Below are 20,679 nucleotides of genomic sequence, written 5' to 3'. Positions count from 1 at the left end.
AGAGTCAACTCTCCTTATCACTGCCCTTTTGCCAGTGAGCTGATTTATTCTATATCCTTCTCATACTAAGGGTGAATTTTATTCTGATCCAGTGTTATCCGGTGTTCTATAGCACCCTCATTTATAGACATGTTTTGACCCCGTCTTTGTGCAATCTGTGCACCTTTTGCTTAGTACAATCCACAGATTTCCAGTATCACTTTATACTCTGATTTTTAGATTTTTCTTCCTTTTTTTCCCTCTTGATGCTCCATTACTTTCCTGAAAACTCAGCTATATGTACCTGGAAGGAAGGGGTGGTGGGATGGGTTTTGGAGTGTGGTCACACTATCTTATCTACCATAGTCTTAGAAATATAAGTCTTTCAATGTGTATTAAAATATAATTCTAATTATCTTCTAAAATTTTAGAATGTTCAGCTATTTTATTTCAAATTGGACAACTTACTTATTGACCATCTCCTCTATTTTATTACCATTGTCCTGGTTCCTTCACTTATTTTATTTATCTTATGAAAAGAGTGTTCATTCACATTTCTTATGCAATGCTTTTCTTCTTTTCATGGAAATATTTTAGTAGGTAGTCAAAATGTAGTTTATATTTTTATTGTTATGATGACAGTGTAGAATTTACTCTTGCAAACAAGGCTCCAGATGTTTGGCAAACATTTTCTGTAGTTATTGCCCAATGTGGTAGCACATATACAACCAAGAATGTAAATATGGTGAGTATGAATTTACTCATTTACGTGACAAACAAATTTCAACATGTTATATTAAATAAGTCCTGCATTTGGTCTGGTTGTGAGTTGCATATTAATGTAACAGCCATAATGTTGTTAGATTGTGTTTTATAATTAGATTGTATTTTATAAAACTTTCATTTCTTTTTATAGGTAATAAAAATTTACAGGGAAAATAATTGCTGTTTGGATCATGTAGTTTATAGATCATATAATAAAATCTTTATTCATGTTGAATTCATGTTGAAACCCATACTTAATTATGATTTAAATATTTTTTCCAGCTCTTCTTCAAGTGACAATTTCACTTAGCAAAGTAGAGCTTAGTGTGGGCGAATCTAAATTCTTCACATGTACAGGTATGTATTTGTACAAATACTTTCTAATGACAACTTGTTTTATGCTTTAATTATTTAATATTATATATTGGCAAAATTTAGATGGTGAAAAACAATTCTCTGAAAATAAAGCCTTATATTTTCATTGGGTTTATGAGGTTGGGAAGTGTTAATAACCATATTTTTCATGTTAAAAAGTATGAATTTTATTTCTGTTAATTTCAAGTTATTAATTTTGACTGCCAAACAGACTAGCTCATTTATTTTGAAAATAACTTATTATCAAATATAATGTATGCACAATAACTTAAATAAATTCAAATATTATTCCTGTATAAATAGTAATATTAGGATGAATGTAAATATTATAACTGAATTATCTTTGTAAATATGCAATGAATAAATTAGATATGGCACACTGCACTATAGTTGCACCCAAATGAAAACTTTGGGACAAAGCAAATCAAATCCATCCTTATAAAAAGTGAGTTAAGAAAAAGAAGTAGATATTTAACCAGCAAAACTTTTACAAGAATTTTGTAACTATTAATCAAAAGTATCATATATCATAATACCTGTGGGAAATTTTATGGACCTCATTTAGTTTAATCATGCACGTGCAGAATTTTTTCAGAAGACATTTAAATGCCTAAGCAACAAATTCTAATTCAGAGTATTGTAGAGCTCACAAATGCACACATTCGACTTGTATTTATATTCATCAAATTCATTTTTATGCATATAAGCCTCCATATCTAAAGTTTTAAATAATATTCATCTAGAGCCAAAATTGTTTTTTGGGGTATTTTAAAATTGTTTGTATTCCTGATTATGCTTAAGTAATTCAAACCTGGGTTAAAATAGACATTTCTGAAATACAATGCATTATATAAGTCTTGAGAATTGCTTGACTTATTTGAATTATTATTAAAATTAATGAAAATAGAAAGAGTTATAACATTTATAAATCACATATACTATATATAATACACATATTACATGATATTATATATGTATAATATCACATTTTATGAAAAACTAATAGAACCCATGATTCTTCATATGTTCATCTTCCTAAAGGTCTGAATTGATAGGTCTATGGATACATATATTTGCATATTGGCAAGTAGAAAAGAAGAGAGCAAGTGAGATATTGGTTCAACGTCATTTATTATGTCAATAGAGCTTTGGCATAAGAATGTAGATCATTGTTTTTACATCTCATCCATATTTCATATACACAAATGCACACATGCACAAACACAGCTCAGATATTCACAGAAGACTGAAGTAGTTTAAAAATGAATTTTGAAAATGAAATTTTACTATTTTCTTACATTTGCATATCACAGTGATTTAAATTATATAATGTTATTTCCTCTGTGGGTATTACATAAGGTCAAATTAAGACATAATTTAAAAGAGTGAATTAGCATCATTTAGTGTGCTAAGTTTTGCTTGTAAAATAAAGCAAAATAATGAAATATTTTCTTTTTCTTATATAAAGGTATATAACCAAGAGCCATACTGGTGTCATATAAGTGGCATTATATAGGAATAGAGTAGTCAGACAACAATCTAAAAAAAGGATGTATGGAACCCCTGAAAATCAGAATGCTTTCATGTATTTTTCCTACGACAATGCTGACCAAGTTGCTATAACTCTGAAGTTTCCTGATACACTAAACCATAGACATCTAGACTTAATAAAATAAATGTCTTAAATTTACACTAGCAGGTAGTCAGACCCTCAGAGAGCTAAAGAGTATGCCATAAACAGCAAATGAATTTGTATACCACATTTTTAAGCAAATAAAAATTTTAATGTTTTTTATCAGTATGTCCAGTAGTCTGGTCTTAAAATAACATTGGAAGTTTCACTGGAAATTATTATTTATTAGAGATGTTATAAAGGAGAATCATGACTGACTGCTCTATAAAAATCCTGTATAAACTCTCCATGATAATGAAATTTTATACCATATTATTGAGAAAGAAAATGTCTAAAATATTTCACAGAATGTCCTATATAATTTACTGTATAAAATGAGATTTTGTATTGTTCAAATTTAAAGTGCTGCTCATTTATTTATTCATTTGTAACTTCTCTGTGGAGAAAGGAATCAAAACAAATACCTTCCCCAAATGAGTCATCCCATAAGCACTATGTTTTTATGGTTCTGTCCGGAAAGAACTGAAGTTAATATAACTAAGATCCATTTAAGATTTAACTAAACTATCTTTCATACTTTTTGCTCAAGCATATCTAATTTGATATGGAAAGCACAATAATTTGTGTCTAAAGCTATTTCTTGGGGAAAAAATAAGAAGGAACAATGTTTTTCAAAGTGGTCCTGCAGATGTTAGCTTTATGCATTTTCCCCTGATACTTTTAAATTAATAGTATATACTGCTTCCACAAATTATCTCTCAAGTAATTAGGTGAAATACATCCTTTTGGTGAGTAAAAGCAAACATTGGAAGCTTCAGCTTTTACAAGGAGGATAATAACCTGGATTCTGAATTGGAAAACTTAAATAAATGTTTACCCTGTAATTATTTGGTTGTAATTGCCTAGCAGTATAAGTATCATTTCAATGCATTCTAATTATCATATGATTAAATAGTTAACAGTTTTAGATTAAAATGATGAAACTATTCATTTCAGTTCAGAAAAGAGATTAGGGCTCCATTTTAAAAAATAGTTATTAGCCTTATCTGTACAAGTTTAACAACTTGGGAAATTAATTCCGAATTCAGTATTATCAAAAGCCAAAGTTTATTTTGTATAAGATTTACATTGTTTTGAGCTTTGCTTTATTGGGGAAAAAAGTGCTATCTTCTGACCCTGGCAAAGAGAACTGGGAACAGGTGAAATCATGTTAGTAATTGTGTTTCTGTTCAGATGCATCGATCATATTTAATTTATATCTGACTCTGTGGCCAAGGCAGTTTCAAACTTAACTGTAGTAATAATTCATAGATTGCTATGGCAAAGCTTCAACTATCAGAGATTAAATACCATACTGGAAGTTTCCTGTAGAACTTTTGGGTTTTGCTTACGCAAATGGGACTGAATCCTCAACATTGAATAAATAAGGATGAACATGTGTGCTAACATTTGTGTTTACTTTCAATTTTGTAAGATTTTTCAGACTTCCAGCCTTCTCTTATTTACATTTTTCCCCAAAATTGTTAAAAGTTGTCACATAATAGTAAATGTCAATGCCAAAACAAACACTTGAAACATATTTTCAAACATTTATTTTCCATGGCTCTTTGCAGCAATTGGTGAACCTGAGAGTATAGATTGGTATAATCCTCAAGGAGAGAAGATAATTTCAACACAGAGGGTAGCAGTGCAAAAGGAAGGTGTTAGATCACGATTAACCATCTACAACGCAAATATAGAGGATGCAGGGATATATCGTTGTCAAGCAACAGATGCCAAAGGACAGACACAAGAAGCTACAGTTGTTTTGGAAATTTACCGTAAGTCATGCATGTATTAGTTGATTGCAGTGTGGTTGTAGAAAAACTTGAACAAAAAAATGCATTTAATAAAAACTAACATTCATGAAGAACTATGTGCTAGGCAGTGTCCTGAGACCATTACAAATATCAGCTTGTTTATATTTTACCATAGTGCATCTCTAAAGTAGAACAGATAATAAGAAATAGTTTATTATAAGCACATAGGTGGCGCCAATTCTGTTGGTTAAATAACAGAGATGATTTAATATTCTCCAGCCATTAAAAACCTGGGTAACTAGAGAACGTTAGATTATTTAGTATTATGAATTTATAGGGAGTACTTTTTCACACTAAAATAAAAGGTCTAACATTCATGAAGAACTATGTGCTAGGCAGTGTCCTGAGACCATTACAAATATCAGCTTGTTTATATTTTACCATAGTGCATCTCTAAAGTAGAACAGATAATAAGAAATAGTTTATTATAAGCACATAGGTGGCGCCAATTCTGTTGGTTAAATAACAGAGATGATTTAATATTCTCCAGCCATTAAAAACCTGGGTAACTAGAGAACGTTAGATTATTTAGTATTATGAATTTATAGGGAGTACTTTTTCACACTAAAATAAAAGGTCAGGATTACAACAAATGAAATTACATATATGATAGCAGTGACCAGTCTAGAATGAGAATTGAAGAAAGGTCAGTGAACAGGAAACTCTGAAAACTCATCTAGTGGAGAATAATATCTAGCTGGATTCTTCACCATCAGAATTTTCATTAATAAAGTTTTCCACATTTACACTTCATCTTATGACTTGAGATTGACTGCTTTCTACATTCCTTCCCCCTTCTTACATTTAGGAATCATTAACCTTTTTTTTTTTTTTAAGATTTATTTATTTATTTTAGAAAGGGGGAGGGGGCAGACAGAGAAAGAGAGACAGTCTTAAGCACACTCCTTGCTGAGCAGGAAGCCTGGCACAGGGCTGAGCAAGGAGCCTCGTGCAGGGCTGGATCTCATGACCTTGAGATCATGACCTGAGCCTAAACCAAGAGTCAAATTCTTAACCAACTGCACCACCCAGGCGCCCCAGGAATCATGACCCTGTTTAAGAACACATTAAGAACACTCCCTAGGCTTGAAACCAGGCTGTATCACTTACTTTTGTGGCTTTGAGCAAATACCTAACCTCTTTGTCTTCAGTTTCGTCGTCTATAAAATAGATATAATAGTATTACCTACCCCATACATAGAGTTGTTTTGAGCCCTACATTAATTAATATTGTATAAAGTGTTTAGAACAATGCCTTACAGTGTATATGTGATAGTATTTGTACCACATATTAATGAAAAATATGTGAAAAACTGTAAAATTTTTAAAATACTAAAGGCATCTCTTCCTTAAATAATAATAATAATAATTATTATTATTATAGAAACAAGACAAAAAAAAGGCAAAGCGTTCCCACAGCATGACTTCCTCCTTGATACCCAGTACAATTTGGCGGCACTTTTTTGCCCTCATTTTTCCTGATTTAGACTTTGCCCCTACTCCTGTTAGTTTCAAAGCTCCTTAAGAAAAGATGGTGTATCTCTTTATATGAGCCCTAGTGTACCTATTTCATAAATAGAAGAAACATAAATTGAGGTGATCGTTTCACAGACATAGTATTTGGAAAGATTTTTCATTGCTTTGAATGATGAAAAGGAAGGTACCTGGTGTTTTGCTTGTAAACTCAAGAAATGACTTTTTCCTGTCAGTCACCATGAATTAATTTTGTGCAAATTTCTCAACAAGCATTGATATCCATGTTCATTCATTCATTCAACACACTTATTGGGTGTCTACTACATGACGGGCAATATGCTAAGCCCTAGACACTCAGTTAAACAGAAAATGTCACTGGCCACTTGGTGCTTATTATTTTAGTGAGCAGAGAAACACAAACAATGAATGAACTTAGAAAAATACATGGATGCTAGATATACATGCTATAGAATTCCATAGTGAAGAAAATGTGGTAAAGAGAGGGAGAATTTAATGGGGGGGAGATTATTTTATCTGTGAAGGTCGAGCAGAAATCTGAAGGAATTCAAAGGAGCACAAGGCCCAAGGATGAGAACAATCCTGGAGTGTTCAAGGGATTGTAAAGAAGACAGCTTCTCTGGATCACAGGGACTAGGAAAAGAGAGAAGAAATCGGGATCAGAGTGGTGGGGCTGACTCCAGTTCACATAGGGCTTAGTATGGCATTGTGAGGACTTTGAATTTAATTCTCAGTGAGATGGGAAGTTCTCGAGTAGAGGAATTCTGTTATCTGGCCTAAGGTTTTAAAAGATCTAGAGTTAACTAACGATTTTATCATAGCATTAATCAGCACAGATTTGGGGATATGTTATTGGGAGAAGAGAGCAATAATACTTTTGTGGTTTGTTTTACTTTCTTGATACAGAAAAACTCACTTTCAAAGAAGTGGTATCTCCTCAAGAATTCAAACAAGGAGAAGATGCAGAAGTGGTCTGCCGAGTTAGCAGCTCACCTGCCCCTGTTGTCAGCTGGTTGTATCATAACGAGGAAGTCACCGCTATTTCCGACAGTTAGTATTTTGGTAACTCCCTAAATTATATGTTCTCATAATATTGCAATTTTTAAAAAGACTAAATCTACCTGACTGCGTATAGAAATTTTATTTTTTGGATCCCAAGCATCAAACAACTGTTTTGAGAACCTTAAAGCTCTAAAGTAGGAGTTGGCAAACCAGCAACCACAGGCTGAATTCAGCCCCTCTGCTGTTTTTGAATGGCGTCATGAGATTACAGCCATACCTGTAACATAGTATCCATGGCTGCTTTGGGGACAGGGTTGAGCAGCTGTAACACAGATGGTGTGGCCTACCAAGCCTGCAATACTTATCATTTGGAGATTTACAGAAAAGTTTTGCTGACCCCATCCTATTTAAGAAAAAATTAGTACAAAAGTATAAGGATAATAAGTAAATGAAGGAATCAGTCCTGATGCATTCGAATTCTACATGTTACAGTTCAAACATCATCCCCTGGGCTCATCTATATAATCTTAAAATAATATCTATATGAACCCTGTTTATTATTCTGGCACTGTTCCTTCAAAGACACCTACATATTCTAAATATTATGGTAAGATGCATATGGGTAATAGACAGAAAAGTACATTCATTCAAATTGTCTTCATAATTTTGATTCCGATTGAGCTAAAATTCCAGAATAATATGACATCTGAAACTGAAAGCATAATTTGCTTACATTATGCTACTTTACCATTGTGCACTGGGAGCATTTTCAATTTAGAATATTTTTCAATGCACCTGCATTGCAGAGAATTACGAAATAATTGAATCTTTTCAAATACTTTCCTTCTTGGATGATTCCGTTGTGTGTTTCTAAGAGCTAAAACTTATAGCATAAAGGAGAGAAAGCAGATAGTATCTATTTTTGAATATGTACGGAGAACATATCATAATCATGTTTAATAGTCATTTTTTAAATTTTGATAAAACTTTTCTCATCTTAGCATTTTCAGCGCTTGTCACTTATTGACTACCTCTCTTTTTTTTCTATTATAGTAAGTTAGTGAGAAATCATACTTTATTTCCTTTCATTTCAGGATAACTGCTTTATATTTCATTAACACGTCACATGAGTACATGTGCAATGTATTTTCAGCTATTAGTAGTAATAGCTCAAAAGTAAAGAAAAGGCAGTTCTTTTATAGCCATTAGATGACAATGTCTAAACATTTTCAGATTGCCTCATCTTAGGCTTCAGGTGTACATCTGGTTTATTGTAAACCTTAATTACATGAGGGTTTTGAAATGAATTATAGTTTTTAAAAGACACAGGGAACAAAAGCCTCAAAGCAGAGATTGATAGTCAAGCGGGATGCTGATGGAGGAGCTCTACTCAGCTACAGCTCACACATTTTTTCCCAGTATCCGGGGACGAGATGATTTGAAGCTGGAATGCCATTATGGCTCTACTCCTTTCCTTGGCCCAGAAGCTTTGAATTGTCTAACTGCTCTGTATCTAATTTGGATTCTCTCTCTGTAAACAGTGGGTTATTATTTCCAATTTCAACAATAGTTGTGAGTTTCAAATAAGATTTGAGGCACATAATAAATATTTGTTAAATGAATGAATTAAATATTTGTGTATATATCAGTTTCTCAACACAATGACATCTATCTTTCTCCTTCCTTCTCACTGAGTTTTTAAATCTTGAGAATCAGTGTTACCAGAATTATATATACTCAGGTTATAACTAGAATTAAAAAATCTAATGCAGGGGAATTGACTAGTCTAGAGTAAGCATGAAACCTGGCTCTGAGTTGCATGACAAGCAAAGAAAAAAGTGACATTTTTTTTTCCTTTTTAACTCTAGGATAGAATGGATTTAGGTGAATTGTGAGGAAAGTTTCTAACCTTTTAATATTGGAGGAACTCACCACATAGTTCATTGTTGAACAATTTGCACATTCATAATGGATTTATAAGAAATAATATTCTTCACCTGATTATACCTTGGATGGCCCCTTTAGTAGAGCTAATGGAATAAGATTAAGTTTATAACTATGAAAGGAACATGTAAGGGGATTTAGAATAATGTAGTGTGTCCAGGTAACTTTCTGAAGCCTTAATGTGGTACATGAGTAAAATTTGCAGGCTCCAGATGATATAATGAAGGTTTGGAAATGTCCATCTTATTAGCCATGCTTTTGGTAGCAGCTGCATGGTAAAATACTTATAATTAAAATTCCAATAGAATATTTGAGTGGAGGTTTTCCATGTTTCTTCTTGAAAGGAATCCATCTGCTAAAGAATCCAAGCATTTAGGGAGTGAAGGTGGCATTTTGTTACAAAAGTTGAATATCCCAGTGGAGGAATATGCTATTCCAGATGCTCAATCAACCCCAGCCAGTTTGAAAGTTACCCCTGGAATACTCTAAATGCTTTGATCATTGCCTAATTAAGTACCCTGTTTGTATAAAAAACTATAAATAAAATAATCTTGTTCAATATTTTTTATGTAATCTTCAAGTATAAAAATTCATTTAATTTTGAACTAGTTGTTGAAAACCTAGTATGTGTCATCTAGCATGCTGGATGGTGGCTAGTCCTAGTTAACAAGATAAACAAGCTCACTGCCTTCAAAATACTAATAATCTAATAGAAAAGATTAATAGAAAAATCAGTGTATATCGAGGTCTATGAGAAGGAAAGTATAATGATAGAGGATGATAAAGAAAAAACATCTCAACCAGTTAGGGCTAAGGAGGATGTCCAAGATGCCTGCGGAAGAGAGAAATAACTCTTAAATATGAAAAAGGGGTTAACCAGGCAAAGAGTGGTCAGGACTTTTCAGGAAGGGAAGACACCATATGCAGCGGCCCAGAGGTGAAAGACACCATGAATGGTGCTTTCCAGAAACTAGAATTAGTTCATTATAATAAGAGTTTATGAATAAGTGCAACTAGAATACTTATACTAATAGATAAATATAAACCAGGATTGATCATAAGGCTCTAAGAGAGGAAACTGGAAAGGAAGGTTGAGCCAAGTCATTATGGCCTTGACATCTCTGTGAAGAAATCTGGAATTTATCCAAAGGGAAAATCACTAAAGGATTTTAATCAAGGCAATGACATGACCTGATATGAATTTGAGAAGGCTATTAGTGCTTCAGTGAGGAGAATGAATTGGATGGTGGTCAAGGCAAAACTCTAGGCACTGATAACAGTTCAAACACTTATGAAATAATTGCTGAAGGAGAAGGAGATTTAGACTAAGTGATGATAAAGAGGGAAGTGACAGGACATGGGGTTTGATTGGATATGCAGATGGAGGGAGATGGAGAAGTCAAGGATGACTCAAGGAATTTGACTTGGGTAAATAGTTAAATGTAAAGACATGTGAAGACGAGACCATATGAGGAATCTCAAGTGGAGATAGTAAATTAAACTTTAAATTTGCTGACATTAAAGTACTTAACTAGCCTTCTCAGTAGCTATATCTAGTTGGTCTATGATTAAACACTCTTATAGTCATGTAATAGATCTCTGATCTGAGGAAAAATTGTGTCTCAAAATATAGATGGTGATTGAAGCCATNTGCTGACATTAAAGTACTTAACTAGCCTTCTCAGTAGCTATATCTAGATGGTCTATGATTAAACACTTTTATAGTCATGTAATAGATCTCTGATCTGAGGAAAAATTGTGTCTCAAAATATAGATGGTGATTGAAGCCATAGGAGTAGATGAGACCAACCATCAGTAGCTGGGGAATGAGAAGAAAAGAGGGCTAGAAAAAAAGATCTGCCTGAAGAAGCATAAAGCAGATCGCTTATTGAGTATTACCTTATTTCACTTATTTTTCTGAATGCAATAAGGAAAATTTGGGTTTTAATAATGAAAGTTCTGTATAATTGAGAGAAACAAATAATCTCTGATAATCAAATAGTTCTAATAGCCATAGTTATCTGTGATTGACTAAAGCGTGCCTTCTTCAAATGTTTTCTGCCAGCGCATAGTCATGACGCACTTCAGTTTGATAGTTTACTAACATCATTCCATGGACTTTACATACATACCTAGAATTTGACATGCGATTTTCATGTAGTTTGTTTTCTGTTTGGAAACATTGATATCTATTTAGATTTAGCAGGCAACTACTGAATTCCTAATATTCTAATAGTTTTCTCTCAACCGGTAAAATTAATATATTAAAATGGCTATTTGAAACTAAAATTTTACAATTAAAAGAAACACTGATTTATTCTCATCAAATTATGTATTTTATACATTCAAATTATTTTCCTTTTTATATCAAGTATTGCCTTCCTGATTAAAATAATTCTTCCCCTTACTATTTTTTTAACTAAATACACTATAAACATTAAGGAACATTAGAGTTAAAGGATAATACATATTTTAGTAATTTAAAAATATAATATTACGGTGATCAAGGTATAATTATGTGCATCCCTCTCTAAATTTGAACTTCTTAAATTGATAATTGCTTGCCACCCTAATTTCCAGCCACATGCTTGAATAGAAGGTCTTTTAACTGACTTTGAAGCAATTCTGAATTTTTAGGAGTTCTGAGTTACTTCAGTACTTCTTATGAGTTTAAATTTAAAATTTTTTACAGATTCTTTTCCTCCAGGCTTTTCTTGGAGAAAAGGAAAATTAACCAAGGGAAAGTATCTGCATAAACATTTGTGTCTCTCTTCTTAGGGTCAACCTAAAGAGGAAATAAACATTATGGGAAAGTTTGTGGAGTAGTCCCCCCTTGTCCATGGGGGATACATTTCAAGACCCCAGTGGATGCTTAAAACCACAAATAGTTCCAGACCATATAGTGTTTTTTTCCTAAAAAAACAAACAAAACAAAACAAAACAAAAAACAAAAACACATACATATGATAAAGTTCAATTTATAGCTTAGGCACTTAATTTATAAATTAGGAGATTAACAGCAATTACTAACAATAAAATAGAACAATTTTAGCGATATACTATAAATAAAAGTTATGTGAATGTGGCAACTCTCTCAAAATAGCTTATTGTACTGAACTCACCTTTTTTACTTTTATGACATGAGATGATACAATGCCTACATGATGAGATGCAATGAGGTGATGTAGTGTTAGGCCACTATAGACCTTCTGATAAAATTTCAGAAGGAGGACCCTCTGCTTCTAGACCACAGTTGACTGCAGGCAAACGAAACTGCAGAAGGCAAAACCGTGGATGGGGGGGGGGCTACTGTACTTCCTGAGCTGAAAATCCCATCTGTTGCTCTATAATCAATATTTTCTATTTCTGGGATCCTCTAAATCTACATATTTCCACTCTTTGTTAATTTTCTCCTGCTTACCTATAGAAAGCATAGTCGCCCCATAGTCTGATCACTCCCAAACTATTTGCAGCCCAAACTAGAATTGGTGTGGCATTAAGGAATTGCTCTAAAGAATCACTATAGCAGATGAAACCCCAATCTGTATTGAACCCCAAACTGCCTGATACCATAGCAGTTAATTTCTCAGGTATACAAAGTCCAGTTGGCAGCAGGGATAGGGGTAGGACTGTACCCCATGCATCCTTTTAGAGCTCCAGGCTGGGGGAGCCTCTACCTTTTTCTCAGGGTTCCATGTTTGCCCTAACCTATCAAGCCAGCAGATAGGGGAAGAGCAGTAAACATTGGAATAGGTCCAAAAAGTAACCTTTAATGGTATAACAGTAAATATCCCAGAGATGAACACCTTAAACTAATATGGCATTTCTACTTTACCAAAAGGTCTAAGGGGGTCAAGGATGTAGCTCTCTTATTTACCAAAGTATCTCAAATACTGTACATAGCAAATAGATGATGTTCAATGATGTATTAATTAATGAAATTGAAGATATTGCTTTTGCAACATGTTTTAAAATAGGTAGAGGTCAGACCATTTTTTATTTGATAAGAAGGGAAAAGGTCTTAACACTGCAACAAAATTGTGATGATTAAAAACTCAGGCCAGACATTGTGGAAACACTGTCAGGCTGAGATGCTGCCTAGGCTAGCCAGATTATCTTAAGCAATCAACTAAGGCATGACCTGTAACAGCTTATTTTTAATGTATATTCATGTGCGTCTACTCACACCTAAAATGAAATCTTGAAATAAAATTAAGTCTAATCTGTTCATTCCTAAAGTGGATTATCTGCATTTAGGGAACAAATTCAAATATATTCAAGATATGGCCATTTTATATGTCCTCTATGTGACTTGAATACTTTTGTATCATTTAGCTGCCTCCTCAGGGTATGCAAAATTATCAGTTTAATTATTGTGTGAGGAAGGCTGTTCAATCAATTTTCTAACCCTTTTCCATACTGAAGTTGCTACATATTTGCAGTCAGAATATCTTCATGTCTGCAATATCTAATCTCTCAGCGTTGTTCTTTTGTATATCATTTCTGCATTCAAAGTACCAAGGGGAAAATAATAGCCTAACCATTTTATGTGGAAATAAAATCTTGAATGTGTTTTAGAAAAAAAGGTGTAACAAGGCAGTGTGGAGTGGAAAAATTGAAGCCATGAAATTACATTTTACTTTCAAATTTGAATTTGTTTGTTGATGAAAAGTTTGATAGTGTCAGACAAGTGACATATTTTAACTCTCAGCAATTTAGAGCACACTGGACTCTGCTTTCAATTACTGATATCATTTCCTCCTCTTTGCTTACTTTCCAGATCGCTTTGCTATGCTAGCCAACAATAATCTGCAGATTCTCAACATCAATAAAAGTGATGAAGGTATATACAGGTGTGAAGGAAGAGTGGAGGCTAGGGGAGAAATTGACTTCCGTGATATCATCGTTATTGTTAATGGTAAGCAGAGAATAATTTGTACCTCTTTTATTATCGCATGTTAGCAATATGTTTATTGAAAAGGCAGCCATGCAAATGCAGCACACTAATACACCTCTTCTCTACCTGGAGGAAATCTCCTCACCTCAGTGATAGCATCTGTTACATTGTCTGTAGCCTCACGGGCAGGATCCTTAACTTACTTAACACCATCATCTTCTTTTACAAAGAGTCTGGTAAGAGAGTAGTTGCCTTTCGCTGGCTTTGTAGTTGTTGAAAATGACGAGTGAAACATAGTAAAGTATCATATTAGATTTAATTTTTAAATTGCTTGAATCACTTGTTTAAACTAATCTATTTAATAGTTTAGTAGGTTTTTTCAAATTAAAATTAATAATTGATTCCACAAAGAGATTAATAACTAAGTTTATGGCATCACAATGACATCTCTTCTTCCAAACTTGGCTTCTCCTGCTATATTACCTCCCTGTAGTAACATGACATTCTGTGAACCCAGAAGATATATTAACATTGTCATAGTTGTCTCTGTCTTGGTAATCTAATCTGTAAATGACACGTGTACCGCATTTTTTAACATCTCTCAAATATATTCTACCATGATGCCCTCCATAAGAGTGCAGCCCTTTCAAATTGTTGTGTTTTTTTCTTTTTCTTGAATTGCTACAAGTTGTTTCCTCTACTGTCAGTCTCATAATTTCAACTTTTTCTCCATCCAAACTTTCAACACTAAAAATTGCCAATGCTTCCCATTACCTTCAAGATAAAGTCAAGACCACTTTTCTTGGCATAGGAAGCCTTTTATGATCACCAGCCCTCTTCCCTAGCATTCAACCATGAGCAGCCTGTGCTTCAGCCATATGGAAATACTAGTAGTAACACTACACAAATGCACTTTTGTTTTTTCTTCTGCTTTAAAATAACAAGTTAGGGGCTCTTGGGTGGCTCAGTCTGTTAAGCATCTGACTCTTGATTTCAGCTCTGGTCATGATCTCAGGGTCATGAGATGGAGCCCCATGTCAGGCTCAGTGCTGGGCATGGAGTCTGCTTAAGATTCTCTCTCTCTCCCTCTGCCCCTTTCCCTCTAAAAAATAACATAAAATATAAAGTAAAATAAATTAGTGAGAACTATAATGACAGGATTCTATAAGCAGAATGTCATTTGTTCTTTTTAGGATAGACAAAATATAAAATTAAGGAGTTAGCCACATGTTTCCTATGAGTTAGGGCAAGGATGGAGAAATAAATCTATGTCTTCTTCTGTATCCTACCCTCATCCTGCCATGAGCTATTGCTCCAGTTTCTTGAAGACCGAACACTAAGAATCTCATATAGATCTAAAAGAGTTCTTTGGCTGAGTAATATTTCATTGTGTATATATATACCACATCTTCTTTCCACTCATCTGTGGATGGACATCTGGGCTCTTTGCATAGTTTGGCTATTGTGGACATTGCTATTATAAACATTGGGGTGCAGGTGCCCCTTTGGATCACAATGTTTATATCCTTTGGGTAAATACCTAGTAGTGCAGTTGCTGGGTTATAGGGTAGCTCTATTTTTTAACTTTTTGAGGAACCTCCATACCGTTTTCCAGAGTGGCTATACTAGCTTACATTCCCACCAACAGTGTGAGAGGGTTCCCCTTTCTCCACATACACGCCAACGTTTGTTGTTTCCTGACTTATTAATTTTAGCCAGAAATCTTACCATTTGCAACAACATGAATAGAACCGGAGGATATTATGCTGAGCAAAATAAGTCAATCAGAGAAAAACAATTATCATATGGTTTCACTCACATGTGGAATTTAAGAAACAAAACAGGATCATAGGGGAAAGGAGGGAAAAATAAAACAAGATGAATTCAGAGAGTGACACAAACCATAACAGACTCTTAATCTTAGGAAACAAGCTGAGGGTTGCTGTGGGGGAGGTGAGTGGGGGCTGGGGTAACTGGGTGATGGGCATTAAGGAGGGCACATGATATAATGAGCACTGGGTGTTGTATGCAATTGATGAATAACTGAGCTCTACATCTGAAACTAATAATACACTATATGTTAATTAATGGAATTTAAATAAAATAAGAAAAAATAAATAAATAAAAATAAAAGAGTTCATTGGTTTTTCACTACCTGCAACAAAGGTAGTTTGACCACAACGTTCATGCTGAAAGAGAAAGAGAATGTAAAAACACTGCTGTCTTTTTCTCTCTTCTCTAAGTTTGTAATTAATTGAGATTTGTGGATAATATGATGGAATAGACCAGACAGTATGACAGTAGAAATTACACATGCTCATGGAGGAGGCCAAAGGCCCAGGCCTTCAGAGGAGAAGCTTTTCTTTTTTAGAAGTGCAGAGTCTGGTATTTATTACGAGTACCATAATCCGGAGGTTTTGACCTTCAACACAGGGGAAGATTTCAGTGCATGAAGAATAGGTTTAAAATGGAGGTATGTATCTAGTCTGTATCTCCATCTATTTCTATTACCAGTAAGCATCTCTAAACTGTTTCTGTCTATTTTATACAGTAAACAAAGATAACTGGTACTATTTAGTGTAACTATTGACAGCTCTCTACTGTGCTTTATTTCCAAAATAATTTATGTTGGCATATAAAAGTGTATTTTGTCACAGACAAATCATTGTGCAGAGTATTCTTTTATGAAAATGGGGATTATAATATTAGTTTTTACATGTAAAGTTTTGGAGGCAGTATATAAATATTTACTATTATATGTTTTATATATGTATATATGTATGTCAAATTATGCATGTATTTTTACACTAAAACAGAAACTCAAGTCTGATATTAAAAAGGAAGTATTGGGACATCTGGGTGGCTCAGTTGGTTAAGGATCTGCCTTCAGCTTATGATCCCAGGGTCCTGGGATGGAGTCCTGCATCAGGTTCCTTGCTCAGTGGGGAGCCTGCTTCTCCCTCTGCCTGCTGCTCTCCCTGCTTGTGCTTTCTACCTCTCTCATTCTCTCTCTCTGAAAAATAAATAAATAAAATAAAATTTTTAAAAAGGAGGTGTTATGTAGCAGACATAACATGTTCACCGTTTATTAACTATTTTGCTATTATAACTTCTACCTTAATATATTTAATAAGTGTTCTAATCTGTTTCCTTACTAGTTTATCTGTGAATGTTTATACATTATTACATTTATTTCGAAGGAAGCATCATTTGGGTATGAGTGTGTTCAATTAACAGTGTTTGAATCTTCAAGTCCATCATGGTGTGCGCTCAAACTGCAGTAGTTAGTTCTGTATGTCTGTTCCTATTATGTCAAGTAGATAACATGGGATTGTGTTCTTTTGTGCCACTCAAATCAATCACGGAGGTGGTTTTCTGTTCTGTCTGCATCACACTGCGCCTCCCAAAGGCAAATCATTCTCCTTCCACATCCCAATTTCCTCTAACAGAATCAACTACAGATCCTAATCTGACCTTTGCTCGAACACTGCTTTATCTCCACTTCTTCTAATTAGTCACATTTTCCCTTCATGGTCACAAACTCTCATACCTTAGAATTCCCGGCACCACTTTTCTTCAAAATAACAGTGTTCACAAAGATCAGCCATTGATTTATTCCCCTTCTGGATGATGCAGTTGGACCCTGTCAAGGGAATGCATTGACTAATGCCACCAATTCGTTTGTGCTTTGCTTTCCACATTCTGCCTTTACTTCAGCCAGAAAAATCATTCTGCTCCAGTCTTATTGACTCTTGTGCCGCTTACTGGCGACTGGCTCCTTTTCAATTTTGAACTCTCCTTAAAAGTATCCCCTTATTAGTTCTCTCCTACAAAACCTCTTGAAGACATTTCAGTGAAAAGTTCAAGGTGCAAAAAATAATAATAAAATAAAAGCAATAGCTTTATCCACATTATCTTACCTTTCTTCAGTTACAAATTTGACTTGTTCTATGATCTTTTCCTCTGCTTATGTTGCAAGCCCTCTCTCTTCATTGCTATTTATTTTTATGCTAACTGATTTGGATTTTATTCTGGACCTCCTTTACTTGTCTCCTTCCCCCTCAAGTGCACTGGAGTCCTGACCAAAGCCTCCAGGTGACTATTTATGGACATTTCACTACTTCCCTGTAAAATCTTGGCTCTGGAAGAAGCTCTGCTCTTCTATTTTTTTAATATTTTATTTATTTATTTAACAGAGATAGAGACAGCCAGCGAGAGAGGGAACACAAGCAGGGGGAGTGGGAAAGGAAGAAGCAGGCTCATAGCAGAGGAGCCTGATGTGGGGCTCGATCCCACAACGCCGGATCATGCCCTGAGCCGAAGGCAGACACTTAACCGCTGTGCCACCCGGGCGCCCCTGCTCTTCTATTTTTTGTTCTTTGGAAACCTTTCCCATATGTTTCCTTTCTTACAGTTCATACCCTTTTGTTTCTATAAGTAGTTGAAAGATATTTTTGCTANTGCCCTGAGCCGAAGGCAGACACTTAACCGCTGTGCCACCCGGGTGCCCCTGCTCTTCTATTTTTTGTTCTTTGGAAACTTTTCCCATATGTTTCCTTTCTTACAGTTCATACCCTTTTGTTTCTATAAGTAGTTGAAAGATATTTTTGCTAGGTTCCTCTATGGTACCAAAAATATTAAATGTTAGGAATATTTTTTCCTGAGCACCTGGGTGGCTCAGTTGGTTGGGCGACTGCCTTTGGCTCAGGTCGTGATCCTGGAGTCCCAGGATCAAGTCCCACATCAGTCTCCCTGCTCAGAGGAGAGTCTTACTTCTCAATGCCTATGTATAGTTTTTCACAAATGTTTCTCTCTCCTCCCTTGAAGAGGCTAAATGTCACTGCTNAGGTTCCTCTATGGTACCAAAAATATTAAATGTTAGGAATATTTTTTCCTGAGCACCTGGGTGGCTCAGTTGGTTGGGCGACTGCCTTTGGCTCAGGTCGTGATCCTGGAGTCCCAGGATCGAGTCCCACATCAGTCTCCCTGCTCAGAGGAGAGTCTTATTTCTCAATGCCTATGTATAGTTTTTCACAAATGTTTCTCTCTCCTCCCTTGAAGAGGCTAAATGTCACTGCTCATGGACATGTGAATTATGGTGCTTCCAGTGGGAAAGTTGTGTATCCCCACCCAATTGATGACATGACTTGTTCTGGCCAATGGCTTATAAGCAAACACAGTCTACGCTACGACTGAAATGAAGTTGCTAGAAGAATCACATGTTTCTTATCATGTTCTTTCCTTCTGACATGAAACTAGCATGACATAAGGAGACACTTCTCCTTCACCTTGGACACCATGAGTAAGACATGTGCAGCAGAGTCCCAGCTGACATGCAGGTGTAGACACATAACATAAATAAGAAGTAAAGTGCATTTTTTTAAGCTCTGAAATTTTAGAGTCATTTGTTATCACAGCAAAGCAGACACATGCAATGCCAGTGGCTTTTTCCTACTTAAAATAAGCAAATTAAATACTATCTGACCTAGGGGTACTTCTGAAATTACTTCCCTGAGTATGGCACAGACATCTTATAATCCTTCTTTGCCCTGATCATTTCTTATGATTTTTTTATCACCTCATCTCAAAATATTGGAATCTCAACTGAAGACTTTGACTGCAGTTTCAATATTAATTTATATTGCATTTGTATATTCATGAAACAGGTGCATATGAAGTACTAGCTATATGTTTCACACTATGTTATGCTCAGAATACTAAAAGGCTTAATGTAGCATCATTTCCCTCAAGGCACTTAGAGTTTTATCTTAATAACTTAAAATAATCGACTTTACTAAAGTCCTTTATGGTTTATGGGGAAGCTGGATACAAAAGAATATACTAAGGGCAATTTTTATAGATAGTCACAGAGTATTTTATAATAAGAAGGGGCACCTAATGTAGCTTAAGGGGAGACTTGTTTGGTATTTGGGATAAATCTATTGATGAAAAGGTGTCACTGTGTAGAAAAGAGAGAGGGAGAGACAGAGGGACAAATAAAGAAGCATCTGCAAAAGCAAAAAGAGGTATGATGTGAAAAAGCATCCAGTTGGGGCACCTGGGTAGTTGGTTAAGTGTCTGCCTTCAGCTTAGGTCATGATCCCAGTGTCCTGGGATCAAGCCCTGAATCAAGCCCTTCTTCAGGCTCCCTGCTCAGCAGGGAGTCTGCCTTTCCCTCTGCCTCTCTGCTTGTTCGTGCTCTTTCTCTCTCTCTCAAATAAATAAAATCTTAAGAAAAGAAAAGAAAAAGCATCCAATAACTTAACTGTTATACAGCTGGAAAGCAGATAGGGCCAGATCATGGAGGACTATGATCTCTTCTGTGAGGCAAAGATGAGCTGACATCAAAGAGCAGAGAAACTAGAGAGCAAGGAAGTTGACAGAAAGATGGAGGCAGGGAGAGGAAGTGAATTAGTTCAAGTAAGAGATAATTAGGGCCTGTGCTAAAAGACAAAGAAATGAAGGGGAAGATAGATAATCGGATATTATTTGAAGCAAAACCTTTGTGTTACACGTGTGTCACAGAGGCTAGAGCAATCAAGTGTAATTTGAAGACTTTTAGTGTAGGTTCTAGCTTTCCAGTATAGTAAATGCAAACATAAGTGACCAACAAAGCGTGAACTGAAATATATCTGCTGAATTTGACCATTATGAGATTACAAGAGACATTAGGGTCAATGATATCATTTGAGTAGCCTGGAAAAAATTCATACTGCAATGTCCTGAAGAAT

General features: G+C 34.9%; 1 protein-coding gene across 2 annotated transcripts in view; it reads left to right on the top strand.

Annotated features, from left to right (window-relative positions):
- NCAM2 (neural cell adhesion molecule 2) overlaps nucleotides 1-20,679 on the top strand; it is a 523,501-nt gene that overhangs the window by 297,647 nt on the left and 205,175 nt on the right. For both annotated transcript variants that reach the window (XM_034656641.1, XM_034656649.1), the window contains exons 2-5: nucleotides 1,027-1,101; nucleotides 4,366-4,572; nucleotides 7,012-7,155; nucleotides 13,832-13,969. In XM_034656641.1, the coding sequence (XP_034512532.1) occupies nucleotides 1,027-1,101; nucleotides 4,366-4,572; nucleotides 7,012-7,155; nucleotides 13,832-13,969 (564 nt within the window). The remainder of the gene's footprint in view (nucleotides 1-1,026; nucleotides 1,102-4,365; nucleotides 4,573-7,011; nucleotides 7,156-13,831; nucleotides 13,970-20,679) is intronic.

The sequence above is a fragment of the Ailuropoda melanoleuca genome, chromosome 1 (assembly GCF_002007445.2).
Source record: "Ailuropoda melanoleuca isolate Jingjing chromosome 1, ASM200744v2, whole genome shotgun sequence".
NCBI classification, from domain to species: Eukaryota; Metazoa; Chordata; class Mammalia; order Carnivora; family Ursidae; genus Ailuropoda; species Ailuropoda melanoleuca.
Note: the sequence above shows the minus strand (reverse complement) of the source record. Positions and strands in the feature narration are given on the sequence as shown.